Source organism: Stigmatopora argus, chromosome 10 (assembly GCF_051989625.1).
Source record: "Stigmatopora argus isolate UIUO_Sarg chromosome 10, RoL_Sarg_1.0, whole genome shotgun sequence".
NCBI classification, from domain to species: Eukaryota; Metazoa; Chordata; class Actinopteri; order Syngnathiformes; family Syngnathidae; genus Stigmatopora; species Stigmatopora argus.
The window spans coordinates 9,512,322-9,535,240 of NC_135396.1; the positions used below are offsets into that span (position 1 = coordinate 9,512,322).

A 22,919-nucleotide genomic window follows, 5' to 3' on the forward strand; every position below is an offset into this window, starting at 1 on the left:
GTAAGTCAAAAAGATCCTTACCAGGAAGGCCCTTCCCAGAACACTACTGAAGTACCATCTCTCCTTTGCTGAGTCGGCAGGCCTACAGGAGGGAAAAATAAATGGAAATATTAGACATACCCTTCTGGTGGCTTGGTTTTCTTTTTGACTGCTGCAGAGACAGACTCAAAAATAAGAGTCCTATAACAGGGATCTGCAATTTTAGTCCTCAATGGCCCCTATCCAGTTTATTTTCCATGTCTTCCAACACACCAAAATCAAATGATTGCAATCAAGCTCCTGGACAAGTGATCATTTGATTCAGATGTGTTGGGAGATATGGAAAACATACTGGACAAGGGCCTTCGAGGACCAGAGTTGGAGACCCCTGCTCTAGAACGACAAGTACCAGTGAGGGGATGTTGGTGTCCAAGACTGCCGTTCAACGTGTCATCCTTTCTTTCGCGTTGATTGGGTGGACCCTGAAGAGAGGATACAAAATGAGTAGATTTAGTACACGACATGAAAGAAATAAAATAACTTGGATCATACCTCACCCATGACTTCGATCTTCGTCGATTGTTCGGCTTTCACCTGCTTTGTGACCTCTTCCACCATCACCGTGGCTTTAGACTGTTACAAAACACCACAGTAATGTATGTAATTGGTTATTTGACCATTTTGATACACAAATGACCCACATTCATTTCCCATGTTATTTCATCCTGTAAATGTTTCAGTTAATCATTTTAAATCCATTAATTTATTTTTAAATAAATGCCAAAAAGTGATCATTGGTTTCCTTAATGCCCAAATAACCATTTTCCTCTGTCTAGGAAGAGAAAAATTGTTATTTTCCATGTGTTTAAACTTGAGTCGAAAATGACCCCTGGGCATTGTTAAATGAATGTCTCACTTAGGCTTTGTCAAAACCACATTTAAAAATAATACTAAAAAGGTCCAAGCCCAGGGTAAAGGGATATTCATTTTACAAGTATACCGCATACCCGTCAACCTCTGCCGATAACTGCCCTTATAAATGATTATGATTCCCCTTACAAACCCCAAAAAAACCTTACAAACACCGTACGAGTCGGTGTTTGTAAGGTTTTTGGGGGGTTTGTAAGGGGAATCAATCATTTATAAGGGCAGTTATCGGCAGAGGTTGACAGGTATGATACCGTTTATTCCTTGCATTTGTTTGGGTGTGAGTTAACCACACGGGTAGCTTGCTATTTAAAATCGAAACCAAACCAGTTAGTGTTTTCAGTTGAAATGTAAGTGTATCATTTTTTTAAAGTGGATTGAGCAAAGCCTTGAATACTGAACTATGATATTTAATTAATACACGGATAGCGAAAATAGAAACTACCCATTTAAAAAGACTCACTTAGCTGACAAACAGCATGGCGTTGACAAGCCGCTCCTTTTCGGCCGTTTTGCTCACATTCTTGATGTTTCCCAGCATTCTGTCCTCGTCAAGGAACTGAAACACACAACGGAATGATTTCCTTTTTAAACATAGAGTTATAGAGGTAACGCAATGTAGCCAATTTGTTTGCAAACATTTTCTGTCTGCAACCACATGGGGCTACATCACGCTAACGAAGCATGCTGCCGTCAGAAAGCACTCTTAGAATGAGAACTGGGGCTTCGAAATCCCCAAATGACAACGTACCGCATGCGCTGCATTGTCATGTAGGAAGTTTATCTTGTTTTTTCTTCGGTAAATCGTCACTTCTGCTCTGCAGTCCACTGCCGTACTGGCTCCTGTCTCATCCGCCATTATGAAGAATTTTACTTTCAGCCACGATGTTCGAGTGCGACAGTATCCAGGTGACGTCATTTAGCCGCGGGGGATGCTGGGAAAGTAAAGGGATCAGGTAAGCTCCTCAGTCCAGTACTGTCATAAAACAATGGTAGAAACACTGGAAGTTCGTGGCTTTACCCTCCAAAACAAGGCACTGACTTTGTTACATGTAACTGCAATTGCCTATTTTATGAAATATTATGCATCTTGTACAAAATATATATAGAAAATTATGTTAAAAGTTTTATACATTGCAACAGAGTCGTGTTTTCTTGTGTTGTGGCGGAATGTTTTGACCTTTACTTTTGAAAGTCAACTTTGTAAGCGGAAGTTGTTACTTGCTGCTCTTAGCAAATATGCTAGTCGTGTCTGTCCGCGGACAGCAAGTAAAGGAAGCAGCAGGTGGATCGATAACGCTTTTGTTACCTTTTAGCACCAACAAGCTTCTCACCATCACATAAGCCGACCGACAATGTCTCACAAATCACATTGTTTTTTAATATAAAAAGCTCTTCCACTCGCAGCGCACAAAGCAAAACGAGATCCCGGCGCAGGGCGGACTTAGCAGGTAGGCTAAAAATAACTTTTGGGGGGAGTGGAAAAGAGCTGGCGTCTTTTGTGTGTTTTCTTTTGCTTGGGACGCACAAACGCGGTCGCCGACGGAATCTTGCCTTTTAATTTTTTTTACAAACGTCACGTCATTTTGACTTTCAATGTCAATTTAAAGTCAAGTTGGGACCTTTGTGTGCAAAATTATAATTGTTGCATTCGGGCCCGGTTGCACTCTGCCTGATTAAAAAAAAAGGACGGACGGAAGGGATGTCAGTGGTTGTGTTTAGAAAATATAAATACAAAAGTACTTCAGGAAATGAACTGGTTTTGTACTAAAAATACCAATACTTGTGGGCTATTTTTTGCCATTAGAAAATAGTATCAACAATAGTCAAAATTGGATTAGTGGTAGTTATAACATGTTACTTTTAATTTGAAAGTGTATGAGCATTTTATTAAATAAAAATGAAAGATAATCATTTTATCATTGCGATATTTTTTTTTACTTCAGTTCATTTTTTTTAGATCAACCACTATTTTTAAGTGAAATGTAGCGATTTAAATTAAAAGACGTGACTGGTCTGTATCTTCACAAATAAGACAAAGTAAAAAGCGGTCAATACCTGTTTTCTATTAGAATAAAGAAGTATATAAAAATGGCATGGATTAGCAATAACTGTAAAAATAATCACTTTTTAACAAAAAAATATTTTAAAATCTTGAAAAGATTTTTTTAAAAATGAAGCTAAATCACAATATTAATCCCCATTTCATTTTTTGGTTCCAATGACGTTCATGCAGCATTTCTTCTACCATCTTGTACATGGTCTCATTTCTTTTTTTCCCAGATTTATTGTTGCACGTCCTACCGTACCGTGCAGCCATGTTGTCGGCGGAGGAGCTCCTGTGCAGCACGCAGCAGGTGATCGCCGGCCTGGAGGCGCTCCGAGGAGAAAACCGCGGCCTGCTGGAGAGCCTGCAGGCGTCCGGACGCAGCGCCGACAGCGGTCTCGGCAGCGTCGAGCTGGAGAAGAGCGGTATTTTACGACGGTCGCTGGACAGGATCGAGCTGGGACTCAGCGAAGCGCAGGTAGAGTCCGACGCACGCGGTCAGAAGACGACCGCGACCTCACCGGGGCGGGCCGTCACTTTGCGCGGCAGGTGATGACGGCGCTGTCGGCTCACTTGGGTTCTCTGGAGGCCGAGAAACAGAAGCTGCGAGCTCAGGTGAGGCCGGATGGAGGAGCTTTGGCCCGGGAGCCGTTTTGTTTTGCTCCACGTTCCCTTTTCAGGTGCGCCGCCTGTGTCAGGAGAACCAGTGGCTGCGCGACGAGCTCGCCGGCGCCCAGCAGCGACTGCAAGAGCGAGAGCAGGACGTGGTGACGCTGGAGGAGCAAAACCGACATCTCCAATTCATGGCCTCCATCCGCAAGTACGACCAGGAGGAAGCGCCTCCGTCGCAGGTGAGAAGCGCCTTCATCTAATGAAAAAAAAAAAATCAAAAATGTATATGAAAACATTTTACTTGCATATAAATCCCTGTCTTTGTGTCTCGTCCTATTTCAAGGACGAAAAGAACACCTCATCAGAAAAAGAATCTCTGGACGACCTTTTTCCTGCGGAGGATGAGGAGTCGTCTCAAGGTAACATCTGCCAGCAAACGCCCGTGGAATCCTCCGGATATTGTTGACGGCGTGCATTTTGCGCATCAGGCTCGTCATCGCACCGGCACAGCAGCAGTGCAGCGGCGGCCGCGGCCCAGCAGGGGGGCTACGAGATTCCCGCTCGCCTTCGGACTCTCCACAACCTGGTCATCCAATATGCCTCGCAGGGCCGCTACGAGGTGGCCGTGCCACTCTGTAAACAGGTAAACAGTGCTGGCATTAGTGGAATATTTAACCCTTTAATGCACTTTTTTTTTAAATAGACATACAGGGCATTCACTCATTTTATTCACTGTTCGCCATTGTCACTAGATGTCAATCCTTTTTGACCTTTTGATTATTGTTTTTATCCATTAACATGATTAGATTTTTTCATTAGAACTTTATGAATTTATAACTATGTATAAATATTATAATGGACATGTGAAATAGAATACCAGTCCCAGTCATTAAGAATTGGATGTGTATTGCCTTCACGGGCACGAACAAAAAATTAAATAAAAACTTGTGTTATTTAATACCAGAATCGATTTTTTTCATCCATTTTAACGCAATCAATTTCACTTTTACTCTACTTATTATTTAGTATCAATAATTATATAAACATGTAAAATAATTGAAAAGAAGAAAGATAAATTGCAAAAACTTTTTAGTTGCTGTCCTCTGTAATGACCAAAGTCCCTGTAAGGGTAAACGCATTAAAAAAGTATTTGAGATGTGGTGACCAAAACCTTCCAACCCCCCACAGGCCTTGGAAGACTTGGAGAAGTCGTCGGGTCACACCCACCCAGATGTAGCTACCATGTTGAACATCCTGGCTCTGGTGTACAGGTGAGCTCACTCGCGACGGCAACGCATTCCAAAGCCAACCATTCGTCGTGATTCAATTCAACAAATGTCTTTGTTTAGAGACCAAAATAAATACAAAGAAGCCGCCAACCTGCTGAATGACGCACTGGCCATCAGGGAGAAAACACTGGGAGCCGACCACCCGGCTGTAAGTCCCCACACACACACACACACACGCTCGTGCCGTTACAATACACTACAGCCCTGTTTTTATTGCCCCACGGCAAATTTTGAAACAGTTCAAAAAGGTCACAAGTGGTTTTATCTGTAGGTGGCGGCCACGCTCAACAACCTGGCCGTTCTTTACGGGAAGCGAGGCAAATACACGGAGGCCGAGCCGCTGTGCAAGCGAGCGCTGCACATTCGAGAGAAGGTGAGAGAAATGATGAGCTGGAGAAAAATGTGCAAAGGACTCCAAAAAGAAAGAGAAGGAAAGAAAAGAACCTTTCAGCGACAGCTAGTTGAAAGTTGATCTTTAACCAAGCCTTCATGGGGGTCATTGCAGCAAGCCTTTTTTCCCTTTTGGCTGGGGTCAGGTGCTGGGCACGGAGCACCCGGACGTGGCCAAGCAGCTCAACAACTTGGCGCTGCTGTGCCAGAACCAAGGAAAGTACCAAGAAGTGGAGCGCTACTACGAACGAGCCCTGCACATCTACCAGAGCAAGCTGGGACCTGACGACGCCAACGTGGCCAAGACCAAAAACAACCTGGTAAGTGGCGAGCCCCGACCGGCAAGCCCCGCCCACCCGCCCGGCCTCACGTTCCTTCTTCCTTCTCCCTTCTCTCAGGCTTCCTGTTACCTCAAGCAGGGAAAGTACCGCCAAGCCGAAGCGCTCTACAAGGAGATTCTCACCAGGGCGCACGAGAAGGAGTTTGGCTCCGAGGAAGGTACTATGAAACAAAAGTGTGTGTTTGAAGTACTGCGTCTGCATCAAGGCACGCCTTCAACGAATCGCTAATCTTGAAATTTTGTTTCCTCTAAAATGCTGACCAGATTATTTAATGCAGTAGTTGCTATTTATGGTTTTGGCACTTTGTCTATTGAGACAAGTGCCCTCTTTTCAGGTCAAACATAAAAAAAAATGTATTATACATCCACTAGATCAGGGGTCGGGAACCTTTTTGACGAAGAGAGCCACAAACAATTCATATTTTCCAAAGTTATTCCTTGTGAGCCATACTACGAATTTAAAAGTCAAAATACATACATGTAAACGAGTGCCTTTTCAATTTTTTTTTGTAATTTCCCCACTTTTAAAGTGGAAAAAACTGAATATTTTTAAAAAGATTCTTATGCTGTTGCTAATCAATGAGAGGAGGGTGCATTCCAGAAGAGTCTACTGCAAAAAAATGAAGATTAATGCAGTTCTAAATGTAATATCTCAGTTCTGTCAACAGCGATTTCCATATTTTAGCTGACAGGTTAGCAAAGAGCCAGATGCACCCATCAAAAGAGCCACATGTGGCTCCCGAGCTATAGGTTCCCTACCCCTGCACTAGATAAAGCTGTAGCAATAGTAGTTAGGAGTTGTGTTAAAAGCTAAATAGCATTTCATTTCAAACTGGTATGAAACCAAAGTACCCTTAAATGCAGCTTTTAAATGATTTATTTGGGATTGGTGTATTTTTGAAACGGTTACCTTGACAACCAACAGTTGCGGGCGACGCCCGTCCCGGCTGGTCAGACGGCGCCGAGTCGCAGGACGGCCCGCTGAGGCGAAGCGGCTCCTTCACCAAACTGCGCGAGTCCATACGTCGGAGCAGCGAGAAGCTGGTGCGCAAGCTCAAAGGTGGCGGCGTGGAGGACGAGGCCCCCACCAACGCTGGGTAAAGCCACGCTCAGTTTTGTTCTTGGGCCGAGTGGATCATTCTGCCGCAGATTTCAGCCAATCACGTGATTTCACTTGCCGTCGGTCGGAGGAACCTACAAAATTCCACACAAATAGAAAAATATTATTAGGGACAAGTCGGAATATTACCAATTTAGTCTTTTTTTTACGTTAACCATAAGTTGTTTTGTTTGCGTAGCGTGAGCAACACACCGTGGTAGGATGACGCTCGTCCGTATACAAAAAGCGACGCCACTTTTTTTTTGCTTCCCGTTTGCAGGATGAAAAGAGCCAATTCACTGAACACGCTTCACGTCGGCGGACCGAGCGAGGACGGCGACCAGGTGAGCCAACGCCTTTGCAAATGGGAAGCGGGCCATTTGACGCATCCGTTTGCATTTCAGTCCCGCCTGATGCGCCATCGGGGACTTAGCTCCAGCACGCAACACCTCAACAGGCGAGGATCACTAGGGACCAGCTAGCCGTCAAACAAATGCACTCTCAAGCGTCACTTTTTGGAGGATAAGTAGGGAAAACAAAAAGGTTGACTGACATTCCAACACCACGTAATCCAACCCAGTACAAATGAACCAAAACAACGAAGGACCACTCAAATCCTGAAAGTAAAAGCGGTGTTTTTACATCTCCATCTAGTGGCCTATTTTGATCATTGCACAACCTCAATTTCACGTTTCTGTAAACATGATTTCCTTTATTGATTATGACATTGGGAACATTTCAGACTACAAACATTTCAGTGCTGACGTTTTTTTTTGCCTTTTTGATGAACTTTAATGCTGCATAAGTTGTTTACAAGGGGCAGTTGCATTCCTTCCACTAATTTTTATTTATATTTTAGAAGCAATTGAATTGCAGCAAAATAAGGTGAACACTATTTTAGGTCTTTGTTGGTGTATATTTTTAAACTAATTCTATTTTGACACTTAGCTTTTCTACTCTTATAGAAAACTCAAGTTTTTGCTCAATTTGGCTTTTTTACTTGCTGTTTTGCGTTTGTAGATTTTGCTGAGGTGGAGTTAGTTTTATTGGAATATGTTGATGTGAAAATATAAATAATGAACTATGAGTTTCAACGTTTTGGATTTGACATAATGTTATTCTAATCAGGGGTGTCTATCATATTAGCCCCTTGGAAGAAAAAATGATGGCAATTCATGCATTTGTAATGTATTTTCCCAAATAAAAGCCTTATTATATATGGTGTAATTTTTTCAAATTTTTATGAATGCTTTACATTACAAGGTCAATTGTTTCAACAAAATTAAGTCTTACTATACATGGTATACTTTTTCTATTTTCCTTTAACGAAGGCGAGCCTACTTTTTTAACAAATGAATGCTTTATGATACAAGGTCAATTGTTTTGACGAAAGTAATCCTTACAAAAAACCTTAATATACATGGACTTTTTATTTTTTTTTACAAAAAAGCTTACTATACGAGGTCATTTATTCTTACCAAAAAAGCCTACACAGAGGTTTTTTTTGTTTTTGTTTTACCAAAAAAAGGCTTACTGTACATGGTCTTTATTTTTCTTTTTACAACAAAGGCCTTCTATACACAGTCTTGTTTGAAGAAGAAAGCCTTACTTTACATGGTCATCTTTAAAGAAAGAAGCCTTAGTTTTTTTAAGGAAAACAAGCCTTACCATACGTGGTCATTTTTTAAGGAAAGCAAGCCTTACCATACGTGGTCATTTTTTATGGATAAAGGTGATGGTCATTTTTTAAAGAAAAAAGCCTTACTATGCATTGCCATTTTTTTAAAGAAAAGCTTTACTTTACATGGTGATTTAAGATTTTTTTTACTATACACGGTCATTTTTATAGACAAAAAGCCTGACTTCACATTGTAATTTTTTAATGAAAAAAAAAGGCCTTACATCAGGGGTCTCAAACTTGCGGCCCGCGGGCCAACTGCGGCCCTCGGGACGATAATTTGCGGCCCCCGTCTTAATATGAAAGATCGTTTTTTTTTTTTTTTTTTTTTTTTTTACCCCTTTCCCCATGATGGCGCAGTTTAAGTGGCAGCCAGTGGCAGTAGCTCTGTCCACTCATGTTTTTCTTGTTTTACAGCATGTTTTACATGAAAAATTAGAGGGAACATTGACATGCACCTGCTTGTGGCAGGTGTGATACTGGTGTGCCGATAGCGAGCAATGATGATGTCGTGACCGGATTATTCGCCTAAAGACGTTTCGCCGACGGACGTTTGACAGACGGACAGGTCGTACTAGTATTTGTTAGTTTAATGATTAAATACAAATACTAGTATTTGTATTTAATCATTAAACGCTGTCTTCAGCTGGATTTGACCGAATTTGAGAGCATTTTGAGCCGTTTGGCGAATGGACGTCTATAGACATTTTTTTGCCTCCATCGCGATATCATCCAGTATTTGTATTTAATCATTAAATGCTGTTTTAGGATGGATTTGACCCGATTGCTGTCATTTTACGGCTCGGTTCTGCTACATCTGCCTGCCCAAGAGTGCTTATTCCCGGACTGCCATTGATGGTAGACGAACATTGATTTTTACTATAATTTGGACAACACCGGCGGCGGGCCGGATTAAAAATCCCAACGGGCCGTATATGGCCCGCGGGCCGAGGTTGAAAAACTTGTACACACACGATCCGGCAGGGCGAGCGTTCGAATCCCGTTACGGCGAAACCTCCGTTCGGCCGAATGAACGTTCGGTGGAACGTCCATTCGGCGACCTGCCCGTCTGTCAAACGTCCGTCGGCGAAACGTCTTTAGGCGAATCATCCGAGTACCGATGATGTCGCTCACACTGGAACTCAGTGCGCTCAGGGAGGTTGTCTTTCTGCTCAGACCAACAAAAAATTAGAGGGAACTTTGGTTCGGAGCTGATTGAACCAATCACGGTGAGGTATACGGCTATGGAGGGCGGGACATCGGCCGGGCTGTCCAGTGCCTTGCTCACTCACTCATTCATTCCTCCAATCAGCTGGGCGGAGGAGAAGCCGTGAGGCCGATCACTCCGCTCGGCGCGCACACTCCTCCGCTGCTCTCAGCATAGAACTGAATGAGGCGCTATGATCTGTGATCCAGCCTGTGTCAGTGTCTGTAGCCATCTCCGCGATTGAAACGGAGAGCGAAAGTGCACATGCGCCACAAACCCGCGCGACTGAATGTGAAAGATCAACCCGAGACTCATTCCAAGTGGAAAAACATATTACAGAGCCCCAGAGATGTCTCTTTCAAAGCCTGCCGTGAAGAGAAAGGTCGGTGATGAGCACAGACAGTTTCAAGAAAAGTGGGGAGTGCAATATTTCTTTGTTGAACACAGGGGCACCCCGACGTGTCTCATTTACACTGAAAAAGTTGCGGTGCACAAGGAATACAATTTGACACGTAATTGTACTACGAGACATGCTGAGGAGTACGAAAAATACCAGGGAGATGAGAGAGCCAACCAGGTTGCCAGTCTTAAAACACGTCTTCTGAGGCAACAGGATCTCTTCAAGAAGGCTACCAAAGACAGTAATGCAGCAGTCAAAGCTAGCTACGCCGTTTGTGAGTTGATTGATCCTGTGCTAAGTGATCCCAAATGGCTCATGGACTTGGCTTTTCTTGTTGATATCACACATGGGCTTAATGTACTGAACAAGAAGCTACAAGGCCAGGGGCAACTTGTCAGTGCTGCCTATGACAACGTGAGAGCATTCTGCACTAAACTTGTGTTATGGAAAGCCCAGCTCTCTCAGACAAACCTTTGCCATTTCCCAGCATGCAAGGCTCTCGTGGATGCAGGCACACCATTCAGTGGTGAGAAGTATGTTGAGGCCATTTCGAAGCTACAGGAGGAATTTGATCACAGATTTGCAGACTTCAAGACACACAAAGCCACATTTCAAATTTTTGCGGACCCCTTCTCCTTTGATGTGCAAGATGCCCCTCCTGAGCTTCAAATGGAGCTCATTGACCTGCAGTGCAACTCTGCACTCAAAGCCAAGTTCAGGGAGGTGAGTGGAGAAGCAGACAAGCTTGGGCAATTTTTGAGAGAGTTGACCCCCAGCTTCCCTGAACTTTCCCGAAGGTTCAAGCGGACCATGTGCCTTTTTGGGAGCACATACTTGTGTGAGAAGCTCTTCTCCACCTTGAACTTCAATAAGTCCAAGTACAGGTCCAGACTTACTGATGAGCATCTTCAAGCTCTACTGAGGGTCTCCACTGCTTCCTCCCTCAAGCCAAATGTGACTATGTGAGAAGAAGCGCTGCCAGGTCTCTAGCAGCAAGGAGTAGGCAAGAGAAGCCGTGTTCAGAATATTTCATGTTCAATGTTCCATTCAAGTTCAGAAAGTTAAAGGTTAAAGAGCTGTTAATACAGACATTTGAAACGGAATAAAAATAATTCATTTTCTCTACTTAGCCAGCCAGTGTATATCTACTGTATGCTCATTAGTATTATTTGGTTTTGTATTACTGATTGATTTATTTTTTATTCATCTTTAAGTTAATTTATTTAATTCATTATTTTTTGTTAAAAAATAAAGATATTTGATAACGTTGGAATGTTTTATCAGTGCTTTTCTTGTGGAAATCCTGATGCGGCCCAGTCTCACCCAGACTCGGCCTCTAGCGGCCCCCAGGTAAATTGAGTTCGAGACCCCTGCCTTACATGGTCATTTTTTAAAGAAAAAAGCCTTACTATAAATGGTCATTTATTCTTACGAAAAAAAGCCTTACTATAAATGGTCATTTATTCTTACGAAAAAAAGCCTTACTATCCATTTTTGGATGTAGAATCATGCCAAAGTTAAAGAGATGAAAAAAGTTTAACCAAGTCAGGAAAGATGCACTACTGCAAGGGTGTCAGACTCGGGTTGGTTCGCGGGCCGCTTTAACGTCAACTGGATTTCACGTGGGCCGGACCATTTTAGATAGAATATTTAGATTTTTTTACTAAATGGATTAAAAGCCCTGAATATTCAGTTTTTAATAGATCTAAAACAATGTTTATTTGAGCTTTTTTTTTAAATATATTTTTAGATTTTACAAAAGGATTGTTGAACTAAAAACACAGAAAAAAATGATTAAAACATTACAATTATTGATTTAAAAGGGGAAAATCGGGAAATTTAATATACATCTATACTCTTCATTTTAATTTGATCCTAAAACAGAAAGTCGGCCCTCATGATTTACTTTCCTGGGCCACACAAAATGATGCGGCGGGCCAGATTTGGCCCCCGGGCCGCCACTTTGACACACGCCCTACTTTATAACGCTGGGTTTGGATACGATGTAAACATTTGTTCATCCTAACCGGCACACGACACGTTTCTAGGCAAAGAGAGCATGTGCTTCAAACTCACCCGTTGATGACTGATTTTGCTCTGGACTTGTTTTCTTTCTTTTGTGTGCTTGTGTCTTCTCCAACTCGGCGTGCAAAATGAAAAGGACGCAACACGCCCGTCTAGCAGAGAGCGGATGTCGAATTAGACTAGAGTGCGGTTTCCGGTCCCATTGGCCTTTGACTAGATAAAACAACGCCACCTGCTGCATCGGAGGGGAAACTGTCTTCTTCCTTGCTCCGATCCCCAAGAAAAAATAATCTGCAAAACAAAACACGTCCACCTGCAAGAGTAAAAAAAAACATTTTTTCCCTTTTGAAAAGACACATTTCTTTTGCAAAACACTTTTTTTCTATTTTTAAAGACTTTTCATTAGCAAAATACATTTTCTCTCTAGTTTAGGCAGGATTCTACCTCCAAACTTACATTCCAATAACCTTTCAAAATAAGAGCGCCGACTCTACCATGCTCAGAGTTAAATCCCTTCCCTTGATAAAAAAAAAAAAAAGCGTTTCCACAGAATAAACATATTTGAATTCCATTTTAATTTGAAAAATAGCAGCCAATCATGGCTAACAAATAGAAATGATTTGATGACATAACTAAGATGAGCATAACACATGACTTTCTTGACACATTTAAATCACGTCACATTTATAATAGACATTTTGCTACTGCATCACATTTCCATGCATTACCTAAGTGAAGATAGAATAGATGTTGAATTAAATTGAATGAAGTTACTTCTCTGTAAACCACTACATTATTTGTAGGTCACAGCAGAGTATAACAAATACACACCCGTGTGTTTATCCATGTTTGGTATTGCAGGAAGTGCCCGTTCATCGCAAACCTCTTCAAATTAATTTGACGTGAATGGCGACGAGCGAGTTCATTCTTGACCTTTTTCTCAAAGGCCAAATGTGCCGATTTTTACGTGTCCGCGACCGTCAAAGAATCTTCCTGAATCGCTACGCCGGCGACTTTCCCGGCGCAAGCGTGTTTCTTCATTTGCCTGGAGTCGGAAAAACCCAGCCCGCACTTGGCGCAGGTGTAAGGCCGCTCGCCCGTGTGCACCTGCATGTGGTACTTGACGTGCGCGAGCTGGCGAAATCGGACGCCGCAGACCCCGCACTCGTACGGCTTCTCGCCCGTGTGGATCCGGAGGTGTCGCAGGTAGTTGGTGTAGATCCGGAAGGCCTTGCCGCAGTGCTTGCAGACGTGCGGCTTCTCGCCCGTGTGCTGCAGCCGATGCGTCTTGAGCGCGTAGCGGACGATGAAGGTCTTGTCGCACATGTCGCAGGCGTACGGCCGTTCGCCCGAATGCGTGCGGAGGTGGTAGTCGAAGGTGGCCTTGTAGACGAAGAGCTTGCCGCACAGGCCGCAGGAGTACGGGGCGCTGCCCGTGTGGATCCGCTGGTGTCTTTGGAGCGCCGCCTCGGAGTTGAACCCGCGCTGGCACGTCTGGCAGTGGAACGCCCCCACCTGCACCACCTCCACCATGCTCCTGGGGTCGAGAGTTCAAATGAGTACATCCATATCAAGAATCGGGGTGTGAAAACTTTTCAAACAGAGACGCCCGGATTTCATTGAAAGATTTTCCACTCCACTCATCCATCACCTGTCACGTTCGACGATGACCTTGCGATTGGGTTGTGCCCTGGATTTCCGCGTCCGGGCGGGAGCTTCTGCGCCTTCCTGGTGGTCCATCGTCTGATGCTTCTTCAACTGCCAGTTATACAAGAAGGTCTTGCCGCACAAGTCGCACATGAAGGGCTTGGTGGCGCCGTGGACGAGCATGTGAGCCTTCAGCTTGTCCTGGACGAAACTGGCGCCGCACACTTGGCACTTGAAGGGCCGCTCGCCCGTGTGGATGCGCATGTGGCGCTTAAGGCTCTGCGGCAGCGTGAAGGTGGTGCCGCATATTTCGCAGGTGCAACTCTTGCCATTTAAAACGCCTTTAAAAAAATAGGGGGAAAAAAGTGATGATGTGAGGAATATATTAGCGTATTTTCTTGCATATAAGCCATATTTGTAACTAAAAAAAAATGATGACTGAATCAAGGGTACGGCTTATATGCGCACAAGACTTGCTATACTCTTTTTCACCAGCAAATGTTGACAAATTAACATTTACTATTTGTTGGTTATTTTCTGTTTTGCAGTAAGAGAACAATCATTACTGGATGAATTAATTCCTTATGATATGAATAATGTGCTTTTGATTCATACAGTATCTCAGAAATACCACATGCGATGATTTTTCTCAAGATTTTCCTTTCAAGGTAACACATTTGTACTCCCCATTAAAACCATGAATATGGAGTTGAGAATTGTGAATCAGGGGTGGCTTATACGCGAAAAATTATAAAATCCAACTATTTGGGCGGCTTATATGCAAGTAAATACGGTACTACTTTATTTAAAGGTGCTATAAAATGCTAACCATGTCAAAAAAGTGAAAATGACTGCACTAATGTACTTGCAGTAAAATGAATATGGCACTCCAATATGGCTGTTTTTCACCGTGTCATATATAAATCTCTCACGGAACCAGTTGAATATTATTTGGATATTTTTAGACACGTCTTTTAGGACAAAATAGAATTTCTAGAGTTGTAAGAACAGATCTCGCTCATTATTTCGATGAACCGTAGAGTCTTGAACAACGGTGAATGTTTAAATCGTCTTTGGACGAAATTGAGAAGTCTTGACGCTGACTTTTCAAGAAACTTTCAGGTTCAATCTGAAATAATCTAGATTTAAATTTCCGTGGCCCTACCATCGGATAAGATAAGGGCTGCGTACCGTGTTTCTGGACCTTCTGGTGCGCCCCGAGGAGCTTTTTGCTCTTGAAGATCTTGTTGCATTGCAGACAGGCGAAGGACTTGGGCGCTTTTTTCTCGTGACGCTGCAGGTGGAGCTCCAGTTTAACGCTGCTGCGGAAGGTCAACGGACAGTGGCGGCAACTGAGAAGCTCATTGTGAGTTTCCGAGTGTTTCCGGAGGTAGAACTGACGGCCGAAGGTCTTCTTGCATACGTCACATTCAAACATCTTCTTTTGGGCTTTAGCTGGCCGAGGCTCTCGGGCCTCCGAGGACGCGGTCGTGTCGTCAGGCTCGGCGACGTCTGCGGGATGTAGTTGAACGTGTGATTTTTACGCCGTCAACGGCAGGCAATTTATTCTCAAACCTTCGGTGTGTTTGGCGTCCGCTGCTGTTGTAGACTCGCCGACTTCCTCCGGGCTCTCGTCGGTCGATTTGACGTCAGCTGCTATTGTAGACTCGCCGACTTCCTCCGGGATCTCGTCGGTCGATTTGACTAATATTCCACAAGGTTGAAGAGTGGAGACGCATCCAGTGTCCTGGTTGACCAAGGGCCAGCCGTTTATCAAGCTTTCTCTCCAAAGCCTGTTGATCTCCAAGTCCTCCGTTAGCAACTTGAGCTGCCGCTCCAGTTCGCCCGTTTTGTCACGTAGCGTCAGCGTCTCCTTATTTGCGGAGTCAAGCAGTTGTAGGAAAATGCTGTTGATCTTTCGGCTTGCCTCATCAGCCAGCAGCCCCACCATTTTGTCAAATTCAACCTGTGGTAGGAGGATATAAAAACATTGATATTAGTCATTCGGGATTGTTGACTGTGTGCGCCATTATTCATAATTTCGCATCAAGCAACGTTTCCTGAGAACAGTGCAGGGCAAAAAGTGAAGTAGACTTTTTCATAAATAGTTTAATACTATGTAATATGATTTTTTTAAAACTAATTCCGAACAACAGACCCGCCAAGAGATAATTGTTGTCAGTTGGAAAACTGGATAATTTTTGTATGTTGTTTTCCATAAATGAACTGAAATAAAAATGATCAAATATAACCGTTTGGGGTTTTCTTGGATTTTTTTGGCAGTTTGTTTTACTATATTATACATATATAAATTAAAGGATGGCAAGTTATGCACAAATAATTTGATATTTCTGAAAATGGCCCTTTCAGACAAAACATTACTATCTTCGACTAACCTTCTCAAGTTGGCTTCAAAAACAAATTCAGTCGAAAGTGAAATATTACGTAAAAATTGAGAATCTTTAATCGATAGTATTAGTCTATTTACTATATGCATACGAAAAAGAATGTGGTCATCCAAGCCTCTAGATGGCACTATAAAAATAAAGTAGCACAGCGGGCTCACACATGACTACGAAAAAGAATGTGGTCATCCAAGCCTCTAGATGGCACTATAAAAATAAAGTAGCACAGCGGGCTCACACATGACTACGAAAAAGAATGTGGTCATCCAAGCCTCTAGATGGCACTATAAAAATAAAGTAGCACAACGGGCTTACACATAACCTAACGAACATGCAGTCATATATTGACTCGAATTTGAGAAACTCTTAACATAAAACACAATATCAACAATCAAACCTTTCACACTAAAAGACTATTAAACGAAACGACACAAATATATGTATGTTCAGGTTGATATGGTAACTATTAAAGCTCACGTGGCGCCATCTTAGTTACGTTTTATCGTAGTGCATCAAATCTCCTTCAAATGTAATATCTCTGGAAAACCAGAAACCTCGTGTATATCATTACTGAGAAACAAATCCTAAACAAAACACTTAATTTACCTTCGCTAAAAGCTCCCCCTTCTTGTTGCCAGCAGTCAAATCCACCGCGCACCTTATCGCAGTCTCCAAAATGGCTTTTGTTTGGGAATAAAACGCCAAACTTTCGGCCATTTTTACACCGAGTTTATTGCACTCTCTTTCTTGAAAGATCTTTAGTAAATTGAAAGCCGCTTTGCAAACTCGACCAACAAGGAAAAGGGAAGCAATTCAACCGAGGCCTTCAAAATTAAACCTCGAAGATTTCACAATAAAACATTTCACCTTGTACATTCTCTGCAAAAGAAACTCAACAAATTGAATGTTAGAATACAAACAGCCAAACATAATATTACTAAAATATATCAAGGGAAAATAGCTTATGAAAATAGACTAGTTTAAGTATTTTCCCCTAATGAGAGCCATCAGAATTAAGTTGTTAGCATGTGCAAGTGGCTTTTCTGATGTAGTCCAAAAACATGATTCCACCAATGAGGACAAAAGAATTGTATGACTGTTTGTTAGTTGCGTTGTTACGTGGCTAAAATTTGATTGCGACAAATTTGCATACAGTATTGTGTTCATAAATCATTTTGTGCTCACATTAAATGGACTGTATACACGGTGACCATGCCATAAAATTGCTGCCACGGGATGAATCGCTTCATTGTTTGCACAAAAAAAAGTCAATGTTGGAGACATATTTTGGATCAACTATCATTTGTTTACTCTCATAATCATTCATTAATACCTCAAAATAATTCTCCCATCTTCCTAGCACACGGCGTACAGATCCTTCTATTTGCTGTTCAAGCTAGCATACAGGTCAACGTACTATGCCTCCTCGTTTGACCTTTGCCTACATGTAATCTACGCTTGGTTTAAAGAATAAGTAGCTACATATACTTGCCAAATCAACTTTTACGGTCTATTAACACATGATTTGATGAAATAATTTATAGTCTTTAAGCCGGTTGATGTGTAGGGGTTCACTCGTCTGCCCTTCGCCTGAAGTCAGCCGGGATAGACTCTGGCAACCCTTACGAGGATGGGCGATAGGGAAGATGAATTCATGAATGTAGTCGTTATAAGACCAGTTTTCCCAGGTAGTAAAAAGAAAGGAAAAAAATCAATAATGCATCATCAGTTGAACTGTTTGTGCCGTTCTCGGCCAATAGCGATCGCTCAAGTGTTTGTCAACAAAACCGAGACGATTGTTCCGTTGCAGCTGTGCTTCTTCAGCTGCCTGGAGTCGGAGAAGCCGTCCCCGCAGCTCTTGCACGAGTAGAGCTTCTGGCCCGTGTGCACCTGCAGGTGCGACTTGAGCTGGTTGGACTGGTGGAACTTGCGGTGGCAGTAGGCGCACTCGAAGGGCTTCTCGCCCGTGTGGATGCGCAGGTGTCGGTAGAAGTTGCCGTCGGTGCGGAAGGCCTTGCCGCACTGCTCGCACTTGTAGGGCTTCTCGCCCGTGTGGATGCGCTCGTGCTGCTTGAGGCTGCCGGCGTGGATGAAGCCCTTGCCGCAGACGTCGCACACGAAGGGCTTCTCGCCCGAGTGCGAGCGCTGGTGCGAGCGGAAGGAGTACTTGTTGTGGAAGGCCTTGCCGCACAGGGCGCAGGCAAACTCCTTGTGCTCGCTGTGGCCCTTCTCGTGGAGCTTGAGCGAGCAGGCCGCGCTGAAGCTGGCCAGGCAGACCTTGCAGCTGAAGGGCTTGACGCGCAGCTTGTTGCGGGGCCGCTGCGGGAAGGCCTTGGGCTTGTCGTCCTCCTGGGCGTGGACGTACTTCTGGTGGATCTGGAGGCGGCAGTTGAACAGGAAGGTCTTCCCGCACAGGTCGCACATGAAGGGCTTGCGGGCGCCGTGCACCAGCATGTGAGACTTCAGCTTGTTGTTGTCGGAGAAGCTCTTCCCGCAGTCCTGGCAGGAGAAGGGCTTCTCGCCCGTGTGGATGCGCAGGTGGCGCTTCAGGTTGTTGTTCAGGCTGAAGCGGGCGCCGCACACGTGGCAGGTGAAGGGCTTCTCGCCCGTGTGCACCACGCTGTGGCGCTTGAGCGCCGTTCCCGTGCGGTAGGAGCGCCCGCACATGGCGCACACGAAGGGCGTGACGCCCGTGTGCTTGCGCTTGTGCACGGTCAGCGAGTGGGCGTACTTGAAGGTCTCGTCGCAGGTGTTGCACTTGTACTTCTTGGCGCTGGTGTGCACCATTTGGTGGAAGCGCAGCGTGTCCTTGCTCTTGAACTCCTTGCCGCACGTGGCGCAGCTGAAGGGCCGCTCCTCCGAGTGCACCACCATGTGGCCGCGCAGTTGGACGGCCGTCTTGCAGGTCTTGTTGCACAGCGTGCACTGCAGCGGCTCCTTCCACTTCTAAATCGCAAACGACAAAGGAGGAGGTCTCAGAATGGCAACGCGTTCTGCCTATCAAATAACATTAGCGTTCTCTATTTGTTACTGCTGACCCAGGGACAAACTTTTGTTACTCAATGATGCAAAAAAACGAGCGAGGACATAAATCTGTCACCCCACTTTCATATTTTACTTTTCTGCAACCATGCAATGGGACACACCTTTCCCTGAATGATATAATCTCAAAAATTTGATGTATTCAAACAACCGTCGCCAGTTTCAATAAAAAGCAATGAAACAAAATTACCCCCAAAAATGAAATGTCAATTTCATTTAGGGAATATGACGGATTAGATTTTGGTCACATTCATGTTAGGCTCATCTCATTTTCTAAACCGCTTTATCCTCACTGCGGTCGCCGGGGGTGCTGGAGCCTATCCCAGCTGACTGAACTGGTGACCAGCCAATCGCAGGGCACAAGCAGACAAACAACCATTCACGTTCACACTCATACCTAGGAGCAATTTAGAGTGTCCAATCAGCCTATATCATGCATGTCTTTGGAATGTGGGAGGAAACCAGAGTACCCGGAGAAAACCCACGCAGGGCCGGGGAGAACATTCAAACTCCACAAAGGAACGTGAGAATCCACCTAGGATCGAACACTCGATATCAGAACTGTGAGGCCGACGCGCTAACCACTAGCCGCTGACACGCTAACCACTGCCACCGGGCCGCCGCTATTACAATTTGTGGTTGGAAATATAAAATATAAATTCATAGTGGCAGGATGTGGCCAAAAAATGTAGTGCGCTGAGGGTTTCACCTGGTGGCGAAGGAGGTGGTTCTCCAAAGAACGCTCCACGCGGAAGCTTTTGCCGCACTGCTCGCAGTTGAAAGGTTTGGGCTGGGCCAAGGGCTGGTGGCGCGCCAGGTGGTTCTGCAGCGACTCCTCCTTCCGGAAGGAGCGCTTGCATCGTGGGCACGGGAAGGGCAGCGGGGCCTTGGAGGGCGCCCGATGGGACAGGACGTGTTCCTCCAGAGACGACTGCTCCGGGAAGCTCTCGCCGCACTGCTGGCACGGGAAGGGGAGCTTGTGCAGCTCCGTGTGCTTTTTCAGTTCGGCCTTCCAGTAGAAGGCGGCGTCGCAGTCTTCGCAGGAGAAGCGCTTTCGGTTACGCCGCGCCTTCCTCCTGGGGCTCTCTTCTTCGTCCACTTCGCCGTCGTCAAGGTCGTCGTCGTCGCTTAAGTTGGGAGAAGCTGACGAGAGAGAGAAAAGCCAACAACTTGATGTAGTAAAAAGACAGTTAGGCCATGACTCAACCTTGTAAAAACAATCATTGTACGTTTATTTGGTAATGTTTTTTATTTTAATTGAATGTTTATTAATAGCAACCCTTGGATGAATCACATATTGTACATTGTGACTTGCTGCCTGTTTTATAATGATTATTTTGGCCTACTTATTTTCATAATACTTGTATTTCTTTTACTATTACATTACTTGTAATATGTCAATGTTTATTTTTTCCCCCAGGGTAATTTTTTGGGGATTTTTTGTTGTTGAATGGCTTTGAATTATTTCCTTTGCGTTTGCATTTCATGCTATTCCTTGTGTTTTGTTGTTGTTTATTTATTTAGCATTATTTCAATACTTTTCATATGATGTGGCCTTTTGGTAGTTTGCTAATGAGTATTTTTAAGTTTGATTTGTCACCCAAACAGTTGACATTCCAAACTATAAACCATTACAATATGACATGTTGAAAAATGTTAATTTACCCATTTCCACTTTGAAGCTGGGCTTTCTTTTTCTTTTTGGTCTCCCTGATGAACATTCTTCCACTGAGCTCTGCTAAATAAACCAAAAATCATTACAAGGCTATCTAGTGAACATTTTTCAGACTAGTTAGTAATCCAACTATGACAAACCTCCTTAGGTGTCCGTTCCAGTACCATCTCCTTGTTGCTAGCCGAGGAGGATTCGGGTCCAGCGTCGTCTTGAGGCGGTGACGCAGGTTGAAGGATGACTTGTGTCATGAGCGTCGTTTCAGTCGTCTCCTCTTCTGCAGATTCTCCGTCTCCCACCACGAGCACGGCGGGGACGACGAGTTGCCGGTCCATTTCGGGTCTCGACCCCGAGTCACCGACAGTCAGATTGGATTCTGTGCTCACGGGAATCTGATCCCCGGAGACTGACGCAAGCGAGATTTCTGTGGTGATTCAGAGAGAAGTAAAAAGAAGGAAATGAGCATGGTTGCAAATCCTGGACATTTCAATATCGGTTAAATGTCAACAACATTGGTCTGTGGGTACGGTGTTTTGAATTTTGAGGACGTTTTACTATTCTCCTCATCCGAATGATGCATGAGTCAAAAACATTGCAGCACTTTTCTGGAAAAATTAGTAGTAGTCCTTAAAAGTCTAATAACATACAAATTACTATCCAAATGATACAGAGCTGCTTTTTGGGGTGAATTTGGGGTAACCATAGAATACATTTACAAAAATGATCCTATTTTTCAAGGGTAACCATTTGGGGCACGTTTATTTGTTTAAAAAGAAAAGTTGTGATGCGTTAAAATGTCAGTGAATGAATTTCACTCGTGAGTCAAATGATGGCTTGAAAAAAAAACAAAAAACCGACTCGTATATCAAGGCAGCAGCCTACTATTTTGGAACAACAGACCAAGTTCTTCACACAGACACCACTTTGTACCCAACATACATCTCGTTGATATGTGATGTTATTATGTTTCCAGTGTGGTGTCGAGCCTTGCCTCCATCTCCTGCGCCATCGCTGATGCTCTTGAGCTCCTTCTCCAGCAGCTCCATGTCCTTGCCGAGCTCTCCGACCCGGACGTGGAGCTCCTGCTCCAGCTGCCCGGCCTTCCTCTGCACCACGTCCTCCAGCTGCTCCACCTTGGCATTCAGCGTCTCGTTCTCGTCACACAACTCGGCGAAAATGCGCCGGAGTTGCGCCAGGAGAGAGCGTTCGACCTCGCGGAGGTCCCCGCTGAGGCCGACCGCCGCGTCTTCCCACGCCGAGTTCGGCGCTACTTTCTCCCACATGCCCCTGAAGACTGACATGGTGGTTTGGAAGGCGAGTTCGACGACCGACGCCATCTCGCTGTCGAACCTCGCCCCCATATTTGTGCCAATTGTAACCCGAACCGAATGTTAAATACGCATTTTACCCCCAAAACGCAGACAATAACATGTTGTGATTACCTAAACTCCATGTTACTTGAATATTGACTATGGCGGCCTGTGCATCTTTGTAAAGACTCCCTATCTCGTTTCTTCTTCCGGTTTACTCATTTCCGCCCACTAGCCAATCAAAGAGAGAAAAAGACAAACAAAACAAAGAAATACGTATGTACATACTAACTACACTTACCTAGTTCTGATGAAAACCCTTGTTGAAATATTGAATTTAAAATGTTTACCACCAAAAGTATACCAAACCCAAAGGAAAATTAAAAAATAATAATAAAATAACAAACAAAACAACAAAAACTGAAAACAGTGGGAGCTAATGCCCTTTAAACATCAGATTTCATCTCAAATCACGGGGGGGCCCGGAACAACACATATTTTTCATAATCTGCATACTCAATTGAGTAATCTGTAGGCACGATTTACTAATATGTGGGTATAGATGAGTAATCTAATACTACTTTACTTTTACCTGAAATACCTTTTCCACTTCACCATCTGCATTATCCGTATAAATTAGAAATCTGTGTCTGTAATCTCAATTTACTCATCTGTATCCACTGTTTAGTAATGTGAGGGTAGTTTAACAATCTGTACCCTGTTTAATTATTTTACTTAACCACGGTTTACTTCTCTGTACCTGCAGATTACTGAACTGTACCTAATTTAATCTTATTCACCTATATATAACTAAACTGTTGTTACAGATGACCTATGAACAATACTTCAC

General features: G+C 43.9%; 2 protein-coding genes and 1 long non-coding RNA gene across 4 annotated transcripts; 1 reads left to right on the forward strand and 2 right to left on the reverse strand.

Annotated features, from left to right (window-relative positions):
* Positions 1-127: 127 nt before the first annotated feature.
* LOC144083933 (uncharacterized) lies at positions 128-12,193 on the reverse strand. Of its 2 annotated transcripts, XR_013303667.1 has the most exons (10): positions 12,045-12,193; positions 6,495-6,778; positions 3,951-4,198; positions 3,475-3,821; positions 3,216-3,365; positions 1,658-1,841; positions 1,370-1,465; positions 532-612; positions 389-461; positions 128-151 (listed from the first exon to the last, which is right to left on the reverse strand). It is a non-coding gene; the product is annotated as an uncharacterized LOC144083933 (long non-coding RNA). The 2 variants fall into 2 exon arrangements; XR_013303666.1 differs by lacking the exon at positions 128-151 and having other exon boundaries at positions 295-461.
* klc3 (kinesin light chain 3) lies at positions 2,154-7,900 on the forward strand. Its single transcript, XM_077612138.1, has 14 exons — positions 2,154-2,357; positions 3,190-3,431; positions 3,503-3,568; positions 3,634-3,804; positions 3,909-3,984; positions 4,054-4,208; positions 4,754-4,836; positions 4,915-5,002; positions 5,126-5,227; positions 5,391-5,564; positions 5,643-5,742; positions 6,510-6,681; positions 6,964-7,027; positions 7,088-7,900. The coding sequence occupies exons 2-14, from the start codon at positions 3,225-3,227 to the stop codon at positions 7,163-7,165; spliced, it is 1,536 nt and encodes a 511-aa protein (XP_077468264.1). The 5' UTR covers positions 2,154-2,357; positions 3,190-3,224; the 3' UTR covers positions 7,166-7,900.
* A 354-nt stretch (positions 12,194-12,547) lies between the features above and the next one.
* LOC144083654 (uncharacterized) lies at positions 12,548-22,294 on the reverse strand. Its single transcript, XM_077611646.1, has 11 exons — positions 21,751-22,294; positions 20,903-21,183; positions 20,753-20,825; positions 19,797-20,230; positions 17,816-18,991; positions 16,913-16,924; positions 16,652-16,858; positions 15,216-15,606; positions 14,832-15,152; positions 13,645-13,981; positions 12,548-13,530 (listed from the first exon to the last, which is right to left on the reverse strand). Exons 1-11 carry the CDS (start codon positions 22,118-22,120, stop codon positions 12,957-12,959), a joined length of 4,176 nt encoding a protein of 1,391 aa, XP_077467772.1. The 5' UTR covers positions 22,121-22,294; the 3' UTR covers positions 12,548-12,956.
* Positions 22,295-22,919: the final 625 nt, after the last annotated feature.